A 19,420-nucleotide genomic window follows, 5' to 3' on the forward strand; every position below is an offset into this window, starting at 1 on the left:
GGAGAAAAATCCTGTTTTGGAAAGACTGGCCAGGGTAGAGGGAGAAGTTTATCCAGGGATGGCCTTTTTCTCTCTTACATTTCCCAACATTGCATCCTTTCATTGCGATTCCCCTAAAAAGCATTATTTTGCTATAGGCCCTCAATTACAAGTCTGAATATCGAAATTTCCCAGGAGACTTTTAAAGCAACTACAGAAACGTCAAATGAAAAGAAATAAAACCCTTTGTGCAGTAATAATAATGGGGTTGAAAAAAAAAGGAAAGAAAAAGAGAGCGAAAGAAAGAAAGAAAGAAGGAGAAAGAAAAGCAGAAAACAAGTGTATTTCTCAGATTGGTTACCTTAAGAATAATTTCTAATGTAAAGATACTAGTGAAGACATAGTCTGCATTGCCTAGGATCTGAAAAATAAGCACAGTTGGGTTAGTGGTACTGAGCGTGACCCAGAACAAACAGGCGTGTGTGTTAGCAACAGAGACTGGCAGAAACCAGAAAGCTTGGGAACAAGTAATGGTAGAGAAGATGGGCACTTTACCTTCAGAGCAATTTCAATGGTGAAAATGACAGTAAAAACTATATCAAAATAAAAGAGAATCTGTAAAAACAAAAGGGGATAGGAGTGGGGAGGGTAGGTCAGTGAGTGATTGCTTGAGTGGGAAATCACAGTTAAAATCAAATGCACGAGTTCTTGTCACGAGGGAATGAGGACAACTCTATAGGGAACAGTTTTGGAACAAGGTCCTGTTGAATGCAGTGAAGGTCCTGGCACAGAGGACAAGAAGCACATTACATGAAATCTTTCCTGAGTTACAATCCCATGAGCACTATAGAGGCAAAATAACTTTTTGGTTGCTGTAGGATTTTTTTTTTTTAAAATCTCATAAAGAACATTCAAGGGTTTTCCCAAATAGGATTCCAAACTGAGAGTACAAAGAATGCCTGGTCTCTCAGTGGAAAACATGAGATTCCTTCTTATTAACTTCCATTCAGTCTTGTTCTGTGCCTCTTTCAAAGGAAGGAAAGCAAACTGCAAAATCATACTCTAGCTATTTCTTTTCTCCGTCCTGAATTGACCTGGATTAGGATGAATAACAAAGACTCTGCCAATTGAACAGAATCCCAGCCGTTGTATTGCAACCATAATTTGGTCATTTGCTAAAGGTGCCTGACTTAGATCCTGCATCTTTCTATTTGCACCCTGAATAACGAGCCAGCTGAAATGCTCATCATTCCCAGGAACCTGGTGATGGAGAAACTCATGGCATGCACAGCAGACCACAAAAGTGGTGTCACAGGAGGAAGTGAGAAGTCTAGAAGTGTAAAGGGGCTTTCAAAGTAGCAGCATCAAGGACAGGAATGTCCTTCACTGCCAATATGTTGGCATCCCACAGTAAATGGGAACTTTCTCACTGATTTATGGGAGCAGGATTGGACTCTCTTTGTTTCCAATATATTTTAACATCGCAATCCTCTTTAGTGCTATCTACACTACAAATGTTGAACATCAGAAGTACCATAACCATGGTTTACTGTGGTTTTACCATAAACATGTTTTAAATTAGAAGGCCAATATATGGAAGCTGTAGAAAACTGATAATTTGTGAAATTTGGACCTTTGCTGCTAAAACACTAATAAACATAAAGCAGGAAACTGCCTGCTCCCATTCCACAGGGGTTTATTGTATCTCAGTGCCTGTATCCTCACTTAGATTTATAGGTGGCTAAATTCTTACAGCTTGGAATGCAGAGGGGCAGCTATTGCAAGCTCCAGGGTTATTTCACATTGCTGTATTTAAGCACAATCCAAATGTGGATTGAATTGCAGACACTTCATGTCAAATGGGGGGATGAATCACTTACTGCTACCATATAACTCAAAATTCTTCAGGTCACTGCTCAGTTTTCAATCCCAAATTCTTCTCACGGCTGTCTTGAGCTATATCAATTTTTGCAGCTTAGAGAATTAAGAAAGGGCCACTTCAAAGGGACAGATCCTGATTTTAACCTATATTAATTTACTTACATGACAACTGGAAATATCCTTTTGTCTTGCTGCTTTGTAAGTCCTGATATTTGATTATTTTATCAATGGAATAATTTTATAATCAATGGGCCAGATTCATGGGAACTCTCTAACTTCTTTTTATGACTCCAACAACATAAAGAAGCTGCAAACTTGATTAAAGTGAGTGATTAAGCTGTACCTGTTGCCTCACCAGGGGCCTGCAAAGGATCTGGAACACACTGGTGAATGTGGCCCCAAAGGTGCAGCTAGCAAAGATGAAACCATGCCTAATGAAAATGGTCACTGCCCCTCCTGTGCAGGCAGTCTCATGTTTCAGCTGGCATATTTGTTATTGTCTAAATATGAACTTGCTCTAGAACACATTAAAATGAAAGAGCGCCTTGCCAAGGTGCTAACAGGAGAATCTGGTGAGCAGTCTTAGCACTTGCTTGGACTTCAAGGGCTGTTTGGTCAGACTGGGCTGGCACTTGAAGCACTCTCTGCCTGAGCCCTGTGTGACACAGAAGGACACAGCCTGCCCCAGGAAAGAGCAGGGCCAAGCCTCTCCACCAGCCCTTGCTGGGCTCTCTGTCCCTGTGTTCCTGCTCTGGGATGGTATGTGCCAGCAGCATCCCCAGTCTGCACAAGTCCTGGAGCACAGGCTCATGCTGAGTGAAGGCAGAGGCAGCTTTGCTTTCAGCTTGATTTCTTCCTTTTCCTCCCAGGCCTCCGTGTGGGCACAGGGCAGGACAGGATCTCACTGTTCTACTGTCACAGTGCCAAGGCAGGCACATTGGCAACCCAAACATCTTGCCAGTGTCCCCTTGTATGATACATTTTAAACATCTGTACCTGCAAAAATTAAACACAGATTTTCATGCAACACCAGTGGCTTTACATACACAAAACAATGCTTTGCCTCAAACCTTCAGCTCTTTAATCCAGGACAACCAGCTCTGACTCTTTTTTCTCTCTCATTTAAATGTCTCTGCTACAGACTCTGTGACAGTTTCTGTGGCATGTCAGGAGCCCATCTGCCAGCTGACATGCTGCAGCACTAATACATATTGGCATTTAGTTATCCCTACATGGTGGGCACCCTCATTTGTGCACAAGTGGGTTATTGGTGGCACAGGTTTGGCTGGATTATTTAGCATCCTCCTTCAGGACAAAATGCAAAGCCACTCTGAGATATGCTCAGGAATAGACTTCCATTAACACCTTCTCTGCATGCACATATGTGTTCAAATGCATGCTCAGGCCAGGATATTTCAGGGAGCATTAAATTAAGGTTGTATTATTAAACAAGGAAAAACCATCCCACTCTTCAATCCTAGCAAACTCTTCAGGCATCAAGGCACCAAAATGCCACTGCAGACACCAGAAATCAGAGGCCTTGCATATGTCTTCTGACTCCTCATTTCTGCAATGAACTCTGACTAATGGAAACAACCACTGGCAAAGTTAAAGGAGCAATGAACATTTCAAAGGGCAAATAAAAATGGTCAGGAAAGAGGGTGAGAATGTATCTTCATGCTGAATGCCTTCCTCTTCTCTCCCCAGGCAGGTAAGGAGAGGAGCACAGCATATTTTTTGAGGGTTATCTCAAATTTAATGATAGCTTTGCAGCTTGCGTTCAAAAAGTCTGATTCTAACCATGATGACATCAATTTCCCCCAGAGTGACAGCATCAAACTCAGGAATATTACTCCTGATTTACACCAGTGTGAATAAAATGAAAATCAGGCGCTGGGCTTTTAGTTTAAAAGACAGCATGTGGCAGCAGAACAAATGTTCCACAGGGAACCTGAAAATTCCTCAGAATTGAATTATCTATATCCACAATCAATGTTTTAAAAGCTCATTTCTACTGCTTTAATCCCAGGGAACAATAATTTTGCTTCAGCCTCCTGTTCCTCCTTTCCCTACACACACTTCTGAAGTGAACTAGAGGCCAGATTCTGCACTGACTCATGTTTCCTGCAAAAAACCTAATGATTTTCACACACAGCCTACAAAAGGCAGAAATCATGGAAGGCAGGCACTCCCAAGCCTGTGATGCAGCAGCCTCTTCTGCCTTTCCTGGCTTCAAATCATGATCAGCTTGTCCCACACTTGCAATCCCCAGTGAGGGAAGGAGGATATGAAGCATACTTGGTTCCTAAAGGAGAGGTGTCTCACGGGGTCCTCAGCTGCCAGGGAGATGCTGCTGAGCAGGATGAAAAACAGGATCAGGTTGGTGAAAATGTTATCGTTAACGATGCGGTGGCAGTGCACACGGAACCTGCAAGAGAGGGGAGAGGCACAACTTCAGCTCTCAAAGAACAGCAAGGAAACATTTCCCCCCTCCTCTTCTGCCAGCAGGACTGGAGGATTGCCCTGCAGAGCATCTTTCCTCTACCCCAGCACAGGGACAAGGTGTGCAGGGCAATGCTGGCTCTCCACACAGGACTCACTCCATCTGTTTGAATGGAGAACAATCACTCCCTCCTGACAGAGCTTTTTGTGATTTCCATGTGGCCTGAAACCTGCCAGCCCAGAATTATATCCTTCACTTTCATTTATAGAACCATTCCTGATTCATTCAGGAGGAAGGCACCAGAAACAGGTTTTAGGGTGCCAATGTCTTTCTGAGCTTTCACTCAACAGGAGCTGGGGGGGATCTACCTTGCTAACAGAGTACAGGCCTGGCCAAATGGATATAGGGCAGCAAATGGCTTCTGAGAGACATCATGCCATGCAGTTTACATGCTAAACACAGGCCCACTTGGTGCTCTTAGTGGGAAACCAGGAGGTAAAGAAGGAGCAGTCTCCCATCAAACTTGCTTACTGGAGACCATTACATCACTTTCCATATATTGGTAGCAGGATGTGAGGAGTTAAACCCCATAACAGCTCTGTGCATAATTCTACAGGCACTTTATTAATCTATTTAGCTCTACTCTTGGCTGTTAGGGCTCCAAGTCCCTATTACAGCAATTTTACAGATGACTGCAGAGGTTAATTTAGTTCTACAAATGACAGGGGGTGGGTGGCACAGCTAGCATTGCAGTCCACAAGCCCCAGCTATCCTCAGTCCCTCCCTGTTACACATACCCAAGGAGGAGTGGCACAAGCTCTGCTGGGACAAAAATGGCTCTGAATTCAGTGGTGCAGGAACAGCCCTGCCTTCCTCTGGGCTGTGTTTGAAGGCTGAGTCCTTAGGAGAGACACTGGAATTTGTGGTGCTGCACAGAGGATTGGGCAATGAGCTCACTGCTGTGCCCTTGCAAAGATAAACTCACCTGGCTCCTAACAGCCCTCAACTCACAGGTCCTGCACATCTCCTTTGGAAAGGCAGGTGTGACAACATGAGGCTGCATTGCAGGAGCCCATGGGTGAAGTGTGAGAGGAGGACTGTGCTTCCTAAGCTCCTCTCAGAGCTATGGACTCTCCCACCCTCTCATTTCCTCTTTTTTGCTCATCTTGATGTGCAGCAGTGAGCAGAGACACATGAGCTCCCTACTGGGAGTGGATTTTGGGCAGCCCTTAGGACAGGAAGCTGCTACCTTCCACTTGACTGATTGCATGATGGCTCTCCTGCAGCTTGGACCTGGATGTGTCAGGAAATTCCAATTACTGACTCGCCTCTGTGTCCCTTATTTCTGAAGCTTTCATGATTTATATCCTCAATCAGCCTTGTATGTGCCATGAGCTCCCACTGAGTATTTTCCCTACAGTTGTGGTTTCATAGGGTTTTCTGCCTTAAAGGAGAGGTGGGTCAGAGAAGGCCTCAGACATGAGCTGCTGAGAGGAAGCTCTGCACCTCACCACTTTTGTGGCCCAGTGTGAAAGGGGTACCACCCCTTCACCTCCTTCTTCTGGCTAACCAATCTCTCAAGTACCTGTTGTTAGGACTGAAGATGAAAAAAGCACTGGCATCAGGCATGGGCACAGCCTTTTCCTTGAGGTGCAGCTCAGACATCGGGCGAGGTCGAGGGCCGACAGGCATCTCAGGTTCCTCCTCATCTTCCTCTGCTGCAAGAAGCATTTTTGTCTTTTATTGCAAAACACAACCCATTCCAAAGTGCTGAGGCATTTGTCTCTGTCATAACTAGAGCTAAAAATCATTAAAATAGGATGCTGAAGCCTTGACTTTCCTTGCCCTTCCTTCCTTTGAGGCAGTGCCCTTTACCCAGTGCTCACCCTGGCAGACACTGGTCTCGTCTCTCTGTAAAACCATTAGTGCTGGTAAACCTACAACATCCTCACAACACTCTCCTCAGATGCCTCACAGTTCCTGCTGCAAAAAACAAACAGGTTTGTTTTCTATGGCTTTTCTAAGGTTTGTCTTCTAATGGCTCATTTGAATCTTTCTTGCTGAGGTCTAGATCCATTATTTGTTTTCTTATTTTCCATGGACACAGACAATTAAAAATTGCCTTCCTCTTGCAGAAAGCTTTTGCATTTGAGGACCACAGTTGTGCCTCTGAGAGAATATCTGGTTCTTAGAGCAAAATAGCAGCAGCCTTTCCTGAGGTGCTGTGTTGCCCAGGTCTCTGATCACTCCTGCTACTTGCTCCCACATCGTCTGCAGGATTAACCTGCAGCTGAGGTTTTACTGCTTTAGATGAAAGCTAGATTACTTCTTATACCTTGTGATATTATCTTCCTGTAAAATGTCCTTCATGGAAACTTTTCATTTTACTTTGGCATTAATTTGCCACCAGTGTCAGATACGCACAAAGCACAGATTATTTACCACAGAGCCACAATCTGGCCTGTCACTCCCCCCTCTGCATTTCTGCTGCTGACTATTCCCAAAAGTGGCACTTAGACCTCATCCTTACTGAAGGGCATATTTTTTTCTTTTGACCATTCCTCCAGCTTATCAAGATTGTTTTTCTTCTATTTGTGAGCATCTCCATGGAGCTGCTGCTACAGCTGGAGCTGTGTCTGGATGAGCACATGTATGCCCCAGAACAAACAGTGAGCACATACACATTGACTTACACTGATCAGAAAGTCCTAAAATTGTCCCCTTTTATAATTTAGTGGGGGAGAAGGATAGAAAGATGGGAATGAGGCTGAGACTCTTGAACCTGTGTCATCTCCAGGCAGATCAGTGAGCATCTTCAAGATAGAAAAAGCAGAGATGAAGGGTAAGTGGTACCTGAAAGAGAAGCTTCTGCCTTTGAGGATTTCTTCTACCGGCTGAAGGCAGATGTTGTTTTGTAATTGACATGATAGGATTTTGCTGTTTTAAAGATCCCAATCCTCTCACTTAATCAGCAAGACAGGAAAAAATCTTTAAGAAAGGAGCCTGACATGTTAGAAACAACTGATTCATCTTCCAGGCAGTGCAAAGGAGGATACTCTAATTAAAAGGTTCATCTTGAGTCCATAAAGGGAGATAAGCTCCAGGAATGGTGTTCCTTTAGGGTGAGATACTGTACTTGATCTGCTTACAGGACACATCAGAAAGAACAGATGAATCAGCACAGATCCTGATCTAGATATCAGACAGAGGAAAAAAGTGCCCTTTCTGAAGGCATGCCATTATTACATGTAAATAGGATTCTTTCTTTACACTTCCAGTACCAAGAGTTCAGCTCAAATTCACTTGATAGATCTTTGCATAAATGTTTGAGCTGGTACAGAGAGTTTGTACTTTTAAAGTCAGTCTATTTTTTAACAGCTCAATTTTATGTGTAATATACTTCATAATACTCTTTCTACAGGCTTTAATAGTTAAAGAAACATCTTTCAGAAGTACTTCTTTACACAGGACTTGTAAAAGAGGTGTTAAGGTTAATGTGCAGGTTTATGTAATATAACCATACCTTGCACGTGCACCTTTTATCTGCGGGCTTCAGAGGAGGCTGACAAAGAGTGAGGTAAGCAAATTCTTTTTCTTCTTGAACAGGCCACAAAACCAATGCCTGGGACCATGTGGGATATTTGAAACTCATACTTAAGAAGAGTATTCTGGGTCCCTGTTCTGCGCCTTCAATGTGAGATCATTTTTCTTTTATTACTCAGAGGAATGCTTAAAATACACTTTTAAATGGGCATGGAGCAATGCCTCTGGAAAATCCTCAGCAGAAGGATCAGCCCCATGAAGACCATAAAGAACATTGTTCCTCTCCTCTTTTTCTCCTGTCTGCCATACAGCAAGAAATATAGATTAATGACTCTGGGAACCAAATACTTCCAGACTAAAAAACACATTCAGTTCCTCAGGCATGGATAAAGAGCAATGTTCTACTTTTCACTTAGAGTCTAGGGCACAGAAGAAAGGAAACATTGAGGGCCAAATTCACAAAGAACAACGTGAATACAGCCTCATCCCAGGTCACTGCCCATGCTATCTACCTCCATATAGGAGCAGCACAGCTTCACATTTGTAGAAGCAAATGTCCTTTGGCTGTGGAGATAAGCACAAACAGGCTACAGGGCAGCATCAGTGAGAAATTTGATGATGTGGAGTGTTTTTTTTACTGTACAAAGACCAGAACTCTCCTATAAGGACATTACTTTGCTCCAAGCTCCCATGAATCATCCCAAGCTTTTACCTTCATCTGACGTTCCGAATTCTTTGTCTATTTCTGTACTAGACTGCAAGGCTAGCTCCCTGTCTTCCTGTAATAAACATATCATCATAATAATCCTCCTAGTGTACACAAATCTCTGGGAGAGCTAGTCTGTCCTTCCTAAAAAGAGACCAGGTGACCTGAGGAGCTGCAGCCACTCTGGGGCTGAGGGGCAGCACTGTGCAGCAAGCAAAGTCAGGAGAAGGTATTGAGAAAACTGATTTAAGGAGCAGAAACAAGTCAGAGAATGAGCAAGGCAGGTTAGGAAAGGACCTATGTGAGGAAAAATAAATGAGGTAACCAGTTCAAATGGTTTCTGAACATTGAATCTTCAGTCTTCACAAAGAATTGATAAACAATACAGGAAAAAGGCCTGTTTAGAAATGGCATTGATGCCATACAACGGCAAGTGAGTAAGATGGTGTCCCTTTGCATTTCTAATTGGAGACAGGAGAAAATCTGATAATCCATTCAAATTTTAGGTTGTGTTGAAAAGCATGCTAAAACAGGGACTGGCACTCTGAGGCAGGCATTTAAAGTGTTTTCACTTCATTTTCTGCACTCTAATCCTATGCACGGCAAAAAAAAAAAAAAAAAAAAAGAAAGTAGATGTAGTGTTTTGTTATATTTTTCATTTATAAGCTTATCTTTCTAAGCTATCTACAGAAAGTAAATAAACCATAATTCTATTAGCTGTAGACCTAAAATTGACATTCAGATGACTGTTGTTTCACTTGAAAAAAATATAATTTTCTGCAAATCCAAGCCAGCTGAGAAACAGAAACAAAACTGTATCAAGATGTTTTAATTTGTGCTTCTTACTAAAGACTCCCACAAACCCTGTAGCAACTGGGGATGTGTGTCCAGTAAGTGCCTGGGCCTAAAGAGGTGATGGAAAGATTAAATCCAGAGTGACCTTCCTCAGGCAGTGTTAAAATAGCATTGCACAAATTAGAACCACACTCTACTCCTGATAAATCTGCTATAAATATGGAAGAGCACAAGAACAGCATATGTGAGGATTTCTTGTACTGAAAATCAAATACAATGAACAGTTTTCCATTTTTCTTGTCTGAAGCTCTTGTCCATCTACTCAAAATGAACTCTTGTGTTCTTTTTTACCCTATCAAATCAATCTATTATCAGACATTTATTTATTAGGAATCATGGGATAGAAGAGAAAGTGTTTTATGGCCTATTATAGCCTGTTACATAATCACAGGAACACAGAAGCGAAAGGCAGGGAAGGATCACAAAAGGCCCTCTGGTTCATGCCTCTGCCAAGCCAGGTCCAATTAATTATTATATCTAAGCCTTTTTTGGGAGACATTTTCTGACCTGTCCTTAACAACATCCAGTGGTGCTGGGCTTCCACAACCATCTCTGGGAACTTTTACAGCCTCACCATTAGAAAATTGTCTGCTGGGAATCCTATAAAATCTGTTGCTTCATAATGGAGATAATTCTCCTCCTAATCTGTAGAAGGTTTTTAGGAATATGAAGACGCTTCCTCTGCCTTTCCTAAGTCAAATGAGCAAATTTTATCCAATCTTAGTTCTTGCTACCTACTAGCATTGTTTTCACCATTCTCTTCTATTCAGCCCCACTTCTCTTAACCCCAAAAGAGATATGATATTCCAGATTGCAAAGCTCTTATCAATGTTGAACACAATAAAACAAATGCTTTGCTCTGAATAGCTTCCATTGACCAGTTCAAACAAACCCGTAACTGGACAAAAGTCTCATTCTCTGTGTTATAAATCTCACTACTTGCTTTTCAAAGACAGCAAACTGTTGCTGACATCTGTTGAGCTTGTGGTCATAAGATTCAGATCCTTTTCTCAAGGACTGTTACCTAACTAGCTGTCACCTAAGATCCTTTCTTTGTGAATTGTTTATTCCTGTCTATGCGTAGAGCCTGGCACTTTCAATTTTATTTAGACCATTTATCCAGGACCTCAGGAGCTCTTTGAATTCTAATGCTGCCCTCCAGCACACTCCTTGTCCTTCCTAGCTTCATGTCATCTGCAAATGTAATAAGCATATTGCCTCTTCCATCATTCAGGTCATTAACAATGAACTGAGCTGAACTCCAGACAGGCTTTTGGGTTGTACAAACTCACTTGGGCTATCACTACCCTCCCCATAAAGGGCCTGATCATTTCTCTCACCATCATCTAGACCAGATTTTTCTAGTCAGTTTATGAGAACACTGTAAGAGATGGTCAGAAGCCTTAGCAAAGTTAAAGAATATTACATCTAGTTATTTTCTCCTGTCTACAGGTGTTTTCAGAATAAAACACTTCAGCTTCTTTCAGAAGAAAATAAGGGTGGCTTGACGTGATTTGCTCTTGGCAAATTGTCACGGCTGCTTATCATCTCCTTATCTTATGGTCATATAGTTCAATCCTTTGTTCCAGCACTTTTCCAAGATTGGAAGTTGAACTGACTAGCTCCAATCCCACCCCCCATTCGGGGTCTCTTGAACACTGCTTAAAGTTCTGAGATTTCTTCAACCAATCTTTCAAGTATCTGAGAATGAAGTTAATTAGGCCCACCTGACTTGAAAACCAGCCTAACTAATGCGAGAGCTTGTTTCTTGCATTTCTAGGCTGAGATCTTATGCCTTTAGAGTTATGCTGTGCCACATTGTGCTTCTAGATTAGAAAACAGTGCAAAAAAGGCATTCAGCACTTTCCCTTTAATGACTTTCTGTTGTGAGACACCCCTGACCACTGAGTGCTGATAAAGCACATTTTCAAACAGGTTTTTATATGATTTGATTCTCTGTAAAGCTCTGTATTTTCCAATAAAGAGCTTTACAGGGAACCAAATCAAATATGGTTGATCAGGATAGGGACTTCAAAGGGCCAAATCACACCTGTGCAAAGACATGCAAGGACACCATTCTGTCCCATCATGAAAGCATTTCCAGCAGACCTGCTACCACAGTTTGGCTTTGTGTACATTAGCAACTGGAGCTTTGTTGAGTGAGGGGTACAAGGAAGGAGATGTGTACCTGGTGCTTCTGTTGTGGGATAAGGGCTCTTTTCTTCATTTTCATTGGGCTGATAATCATCCACGTTGATCTGACAGAAATGGAAGGAGAAGCATCAAAGCCTTTATCAGACAAGGCAGACAGTTTTCATTCCCTTAGAAACCCAAGCTGCTCATGCCATCACTGCACAGAGAGTGCTGGCTGCCAGCAGACCTTACCTTGGTAGCAGGTGGAGACTCTCCATCAGCAGTGATCGATTTCAGCTCAATTTTCTCCTCCTTTGTCTCTTCCTCCACAGCTGTTTTTTCCATCTCCTGTTTCTTTTCGGGACTAGCAGTCCTAGCAATTTTACAAGATAAAACCAAAGAGTTACAAAGGTGGAAAACTGCTTCCCTTTCAGGAACTTCATGTAGTACAGCACACACCATGAGAACAATCAGGTGGCTGGCATCTCCCTTCTGAGTTCAGCTTCCATACCAGTGGCTGCATACCTTGTCCTCATCTGCAGGCAAAGGCAGAGGCTCTGATCTATTTTTATATAGGGCCTTTTATTTTTTATCTTTCTCAATGGCATGTGTTTGTGAAAATGCATATTTTAGGTCTGTCAGGTGAGATCCCTTTGCTCACCCAATGACAAAGTCATGGACCATTTTCAACCCATATCTTGTGAGCTTCCAATTGGATTTTCTACAAAAGTTTAGCCCCTCACTGCACCCCTAGAGAGAGGGAAATTGCTGAGCTGCATGCAGGATGAAGCAGAAAGAGCTGCACAGAAGATCTCCTCCAAGCAGCCTGGAAGACAGAGAATAGGAAAAACCAGGAAGGAGAGGCTTCCCTGCTGTTGGCAGCTGGGAATGACAGAGCAGCTCCTCATCCAGCTTGTGCCCCTTAAGTGTCTGCAGAAACACTAAAAGAACTGGCAAGGGAAGAACAGCATGTGGCACCAAAAGAAAAAGAAGCTGCTAAATCTCATGGTGGGAATGACAGAAAATGTGCCTCGTGGCCCAAAGCAATCAGAGGATAGTAGGGAGATTCAAATGGGATTGACACCCATACTCATTCTCTGCTGGTGCTCTGAAAGCTCATCAGTAATCCAGACTTCCTTTACTCTGCTCACACCACTGCAACTGGGGGGACTCCTAGCTCACACTTTCCTGTCTTACAGGCAGAGTTCCTTTGCATAAAAATTTATAAATATATATATATATAACCCAAATACAACTACATTAATCACATATGTAATCTATACACATAAAGATAATTACATATATTACATATACACACATGTATGTATAGGCATCATATTCATGTATATCCATGCTGTGTGTAATTACAGGAATGTGTGCAGATAGGTATATGCAAATGGTTTTACCTAGCTAGCTTTTTCCTTTCTTTTTCCTCTTCCTCCTCTTTCTGTGCAGATGTTAAACTCTCAGCATCAGCAAGGTTGTCCACAGCAATGGCCAAAAATACATTCAGCAGGATATCTGTTTGTGTGCTACTTAAAGAAAACAGGCTTTGAAAACTGCAGAAAAAGATTATACCAAAGGTTTCTTAATTGAAAATTTTTAGCAACCTGTCATCAGATCTCTTGGATTTTCCAAACTTCCATTTCACACAACTGCATATCCATCATGCACAAACCTACACCTTCCTTCGACACAGATAACACACTTTGTGGGTTTTCAACATTTCACAACAGAGTGGCTGATGTAAAACAGCAGATTTACAAATTTACATTTTAGTTTGCAGTTTCCCAAGAGGGTCTCCCTTTGTCTCCCACTGAAGATAAGAGGAGTATGGAAAGCTTTTTTGCATCTTTGGACAGTTTAGGTTGCACGAGTGGATTTTATGGACAGCAAGCATGGGACTCTGGTGAGCATTTCTGAGGTTAATTTAGTCTGGACAGTGAAGGTTTAAGCTGACAACTCTGCCATCTCCTAACAGAGAATCCATGCATGGCCACTCATACCCATGTAGCTGCAGGGCAAGGAATCACAACTGTTTTCTTGTCTTACCAGCCAGTGTTCAGGTCTCGTTACAAATCTGACCAGAAGGTTGTTTTATGCATTTCTTGAGTGTAGGTCTTATTGTACCATGATAACTTTTAAGCAAACCCTGGTTCAAGGCTTAGTCTGGAAACACAGACATCCCCCCATCCCTGGGCTCCAAGGTCTAAATGCTCCAAAGTCAGCCAGCACTGTAGAGTTGGCTCACATTTTCACAAGGAGATCCAAGTTGTAGCTTTTTTTTTAAGCTGTCAGCCAGATTGCCTACCTTGACCTTCAGATAAGTGGAATTGCACCACCTCACTTTGAAGTGAGGGCATGCAGGTCAACCAAAATGTCACATAACAGGGTTTGAGAGATGTGAATTATGGGCAAAGGCCAGAAGAGCTGGGCTGAGTCTATAAGGTGGCTTTATGGAAGCATCAGTATAAAAGGAAATGTCACCTCTGACACAGGAGGGCCATTTATTAGGGAAGCAGCAACTACACATGGACAAATTTGGAGCAAACTGAGATAGGGAACAGAAAGGCAGCTCTATGTTACATGCAAATTCCAGTGAAGAGACACTCACAGCACAATCCTGCAATGTGCTTTGTGCCTCCTGGGGTGAGTACAGTGCCCTCACTTCACCTTAAACCAGACAGAACCAAAGTTATTCAAGACCAGCACAGGCTGGAAGATAACAGAGCACATTTTCTGTTTGAAGAACACACAGATTGCAGGGACTGAAATGGAACACAGGTCCTGTTAGTTTATACATGAATTAATACATGATCTCACATAAATCAATTATGTCAAACATATGTTACTCCTACTACAGCATTTGTATATAGCATATTGCAGATTATACATATTTTTATTCCACATAAGGTTTGGATAGAAGCACATGGAATATATTACTAAAAAAGCCATTAAAGTAAAAAAAAAAATGCAGTAAGTACAGTAGGAACACACAGAAATTAGTTTGTGGAGAAGGCAGGAAAGACAAACCTATGAGTGAACTAAGGGGAATGAAAAATAAAAACACTAAACATGTAAAGATACTAAATAAAATCTAGCATGTGCAACTGGCATTTAGCTGGCTCTTACAATTGTTTATATGCCTTAGCACTAGCTGAAACAAAATGAACTTTTTAAACGTTTGGCAGTGCAACGCTAAAATTCAGACCTAGGGAAAGGGCAAGAACATGACATGTGAAATTCACTACTTTGTGACATAACAAAGTAAACAGTGGTTTTAATTCATCCCCTCTTGCAGAAAAGAGTAGCATCAAAGGATACAGTTTCCACAGATGAAGAGGATGATGAAGTAAATACAGACCAACATTCCTGGAAAAGAGGGGCCGCCATAAGCCATGATCCCATCATACATCACCGAATTCCAGTCCTCCCCAGTCAGGATCTAAATGACACATTCCCACCAATAAGGGATACAGTGTTAGACCACACAGAGAATTTGAACACCCCATTAACACAAAGATACCCACTGTCCTAGAGAACACCCCCTCCCCCAGCCTGGAGCTGATGGAGACTCCGGCAGTGTCCATCTAGAACATTAAAAAAACAAAAACAAAAAACAAACCACAGAACAAAGAAAATGCAAAGAAGGCCCGTGCTCAAAGTGTGAAAAAGCCCCAAAGAGTGTATTCTTGAAGATGATGGCTGAAGGCAATGGCTCTCCTAGAAAAATCCACTCAAGTCCCCCCACGGTTCCAAGCATTTCCCTCCCATGCCTGTTGTTTCAGACAGGCTGCACAGCCTATGACACTGCCCTCAGCACAGCACTCCAGGCCATTTCTCCTCACATCTCAGTGAAATCATGATCCTGATGCTCTTGGTGGGTCTCTCCCAAAGCTGCAGAGGGCTTAAAGGCCATGGGATCACTGCTAAACAAGTATTTATAGGGATTACTGTGAACAGGTATTTGTTCCCCAGAGCAGGCAGGACAGCAGCAGGGCTGGGCTTTGGCAGCAAGTGCTGCCCTGGGACATGGCAATGGCTCTTCTCTTGTCCTGCCCTGTAAAGACCCCTTTGTCTGTGGCCTTGCAACACACAGGGGTTTCATCTTTGGTTCCCACTTTGGGAGGGAATACCCTGTGCTGGCACCCTGCTCCTGGAGCTGTCAGGGTCCAGCCCCATCCTGGGGACTGTCAGGCTGCACAACCTGTCTTGCCCCATAAAAAATCAAAATATTGGCCCCACAAGGACCACTTGTGCCCTTACCTGAAACACAGTCAGGAGGGATTGAGGGAAGTTGTCAAATGTACTCCTCCTGGTCTGCATCTCATCAAAGTTAAACTTGCCCCCAAAGAGTTGCATCCCCAGGAGGGAAAAGATAATGATGAAGAGGAAGAGAAGCAGCAACAGGGAGGCAATGGAGCGGACTGAATTCAGGAGTGAAGCCACAAGATTACTCAGGGAGTTCCAATATCTGGGAGAGAAAATAGAAGCAGTTAAAATTCCTTCAGTTCCAGGCAGGTGCTCATGGACTGCACAGGATATTGGTTCAGGCTGCCTTCTGTGTAAAGCAGGCATTTCCCAACACCCTGTTAAGCAGTGAATCATTGATGTGCCTCCCTGAGATAACGAGACCTACTGCAGCTAATGAGTAATTTTACTACCACACGTGTACACACACAATTCCCTCCACCCCCCCTCCACACACACACCCAAAAGATTATTACAGCACTCTCCATCTAAGGCTCTGCACATCTTCCATCAATATACAGTGATTAGTTCTTGCTGCTTCAGTGAGTTACATTCTAACCAACCTCATTACAGCACTCACAGATGTTGTGGCAGCCAGAATACCTCACTCCAGAGAATGGCCTGTAATAACTAGCAAGAACAGATGGGGAAACTGTTTGGATGCAAATACAAACTTGCCCAAAATTTGGAGTGTGTGAGTGTGTGCTTGGGCTCACTCACAGAGGGGTTGCTGAGCTCTCTGGGTTTGGGAGGAATGAGAAAGATATCAATGCTCCTTTTACAAGGACCCTAAAGCAAACTCCAGATCTACATTTATTTGGAAGAGCACAACATCACTTGGTTTCTTGGTTTTTTATTTTACTCCTTCAAAAAGGCTGCAGAACATATTCAAATGGCTTCATTCAAGAGACAGGATGGTTTAGACATTTTCTCCCAGTGTATTCAGGCTTGTGCCCAGTTCAGACTCATGTATTATGCAGGGAGAGGATCTTCTTGCCCTTGTGGTTCCACTTTAGGGTTCAGAGAGATGCCGGCAGCATGTTTGCTGCAGCATGTAAGTTTGCATTCTTTGTCAGCCTGCATGGTAGTCACCAGCTGGAAAGAGGCTTTAGAAAAAAATTTCAAAGAATTCACCACATCATCCATGAAGCAACTTCCACTTTGGTCTTGCATCTGCTCAGTCACTCCTAATCTACTGCTTGGTAGAGCACTGGTCTTGGTACACCAGCTGGTCATGAGCTCTTCTCTTTTGTGCTTTGAGGCTTGCTGAGCTTTCAGACTGGGCTGAGGATTCACTGTCATTCTCCCATCACCTCATTTTGACGCATATTATTAGCAAAGCCTCAACAGCTTTCACAGGTCAGCAAGCCAGCAATGTTTGCCTGTGCTCTTCCTTCTGCCTGGCCTGCCACCCTACTTTGAGAGTCCTCCAAGGCCCTCTAATCCCTTGTCCCAAGGTCCACAACTTTGAACATTTCTTTAACCAGAGGACTCTGCTTAACCATACTTTCCCCGAAGACAAAAGTTCCAGGTAAAAAGGATGGCAAACCGATGCTCTGGCTCCTCTGTGGAAGCCTTATCCTTCAACTCATCATTTTTTCCTGAAGGTAGTATCCTCATTAGAGACAAGGGCTCTTAAAATCCTAGTTAAATTAATATTTTTAAAATATTGATCTAAAAAGAATGCTTTTCTTGTCCTGAGGAAGGCAGGACTGCCTGACAGCCCAATCACTTCGGCAAGATTAGCAATCTGATCTGCAGACGGACACAACGGTGTCCTCTCAAGTTCAGCAGCAGGTTCATCTCCAAGGACTGAGCTTCAAAGAGAGCTGTGATGTTTTCCCTCCAGCCCAGCTTCAGCACTTCAGAGAAAACTAGGATGCTTTAAAGTTTAACTGCAATTAAAGAGATGAGCAATGAAAAACTACAGAGCAAAGGTAAGGGCATGGAAGCTGTGGGCTCAGCACCACCAAATATCCACACGGAATGTGCAATGTAACAGCTCCCTGTGTTTGCAGTTATGCTCACAGCTCACATACTTTCACACTTTGGAAAGAAGAGAAAGTGACACAGGAGAAGGGAAAAATTCAGTCTGATGAAAGTCAAATGAATTCAGCATTCTTAAAGCAGAGGTTGATGGGCTCCAGAATATCTCCAAGCTCCCCAATGTCAGGGACACATATTTTCTAGGTCTTTCTAGCAGCTCCCTTAAGAAGCAGTAAAGTTGTTACAAATCTGAACAGTCCCAGTGACTCAGTTTAAGCTTAAAGGCCTTGCTATCTCAGCTCACAACCCTGCAGACTTCTCTCAGCTCTGCATTTCCTACAAATGGCTGAATACCTGGCATTCAGAATCTTATATAAGCATCAAGCTTCAAGCAATTAACTGAGATGGCCTGGTGGTAAGATGAGTGCTGTTTTATCTGTGTGCTAGTGCTAGCTAGACATACAGTACCACTAGAAAAGTAAAGAAACCAGTTGGGGGAAAAAAAAAAGGAGAAAAAGGAGAGGATAAGAAATGCTTGACTGATTAGGATGTGAAAATAACAATGGTCTTATCTCAGGGTCCTAGAAGCCTGACCTGAGGGTAACATCTGTCCCATTTGGTGGCTGCAGGACTAACATGAACTCCCTCAAAGCGAGATCTGGGATTACTCAGTGACACATGAGGGTTTCATGTCAGCAATGGCTGAAGCCCAGACAAAAAAGGGTCTCACTCAAAGAAGAGTTCATCTCCTTTGGTTATCACCTTACCACAAAGGAAAAATCAGCACTAGATGCTGGATGGAATAGGAGGGTTTGGACCAGGCATGTTTTAGTGGGAAGTATGAGAGAAAGCAGTGCTGCAGCCTCAGATTTATGGGGAAATGGATGTGCCTCTGACAGCCCCCACTGCAGATCCTGGGCCCTTGAGGGTGCCATGAATGAGGATCTGCAAAGCCCCAGGTGAGCAGGACCTGACTGTGATCCCTGTTCAAAGTGGAGCAATGATGCAGAGAAGTCAAGCGGTTTGTTCAACACCTCACACAACAATCAATTGCAGAAGTGGATTAGAACTTGACCTGTTCTGTGCTCTCCCCTCTCTCCATTGCCTTCCCCTATAGCTTTAGGATCACATCTCTGGCAACCACAGATGCAGGGTTTAAAGCAACAGCTGGCAGACTCATTATTGGGAAGCTTCCCACCCTGTTCATCCCATATAAAACCACTTTGAGAGTCATTTTTGACAGAAAGTACAAAAAATAGGGCACCCTGTCTCTCCTCCCTACAATTAACAGTGACTTACCTAGTGGCAGGATTAGGTATAAAGCATCAAATTTCTGTATGCTGTCACAATTATATGATTTTTTAAATACAAAGGGGTATAATACATATAAAGCAGTAAAGGATTATTTACAATGAGAAAATAATCTGTCTTCTCACAGCAAAGTGAGATGTTCTGCACAGCACTTTAAAAATTAGGGAGAATAAAACAGATTACATTGTCTGTTTGTCTAATGTATTTATAATTTTGGAAGAAATGTTTGGTCTTGAAATTCTAAATGGTGTTTCTAAAATGGTGCACTGCTCATCTGATGGCATCTTTATTTGTTTCTATTCTATTATGGAGCTATTTTTGTGTTTCTTGTA

At 42.8% G+C, this 19,420-nt stretch overlaps 1 protein-coding gene across 8 annotated transcripts in view; it reads right to left on the minus strand.

The window, feature by feature from the left end:
- The window catches only part of CACNA1C (calcium voltage-gated channel subunit alpha1 C), a 451,825-nt gene that overhangs the window by 82,347 nt on the left and 350,058 nt on the right, over positions 1–19,420 (minus strand). For 5 of the 8 annotated variants that reach the window (XM_074540173.1, XM_074540179.1, XM_074540178.1 and 2 more), the window contains 8 exons: positions 15,807–16,014; positions 14,865–14,985; positions 12,947–13,061; positions 11,793–11,913; positions 11,596–11,665; positions 5,889–6,021; positions 4,159–4,288; positions 535–594 (listed from right to left, as the gene is read on the minus strand). In XM_074540173.1, coding sequence (XP_074396274.1) covers positions 535–594; positions 4,159–4,288; positions 5,889–6,021; positions 11,596–11,665; positions 11,793–11,913; positions 12,947–13,061; positions 14,865–14,985; positions 15,807–16,014 — 958 coding nt within the window. Of the gene's footprint in view, positions 1–340; positions 401–534; positions 595–4,158; positions 4,289–5,888; positions 6,022–11,595; positions 11,666–11,792; positions 11,914–12,946; positions 13,062–14,864; positions 14,986–15,806; positions 16,015–19,420 lie in introns of all 8 variants that reach the window. The other 3 variants (XM_074540176.1, XM_074540174.1, XM_074540180.1) reach the window with 2 other exon arrangements.

Source organism: Zonotrichia albicollis, chromosome 4, assembly GCF_047830755.1.
Source record: "Zonotrichia albicollis isolate bZonAlb1 chromosome 4, bZonAlb1.hap1, whole genome shotgun sequence".
NCBI classification, from domain to species: domain Eukaryota; kingdom Metazoa; phylum Chordata; class Aves; order Passeriformes; family Passerellidae; genus Zonotrichia; species Zonotrichia albicollis.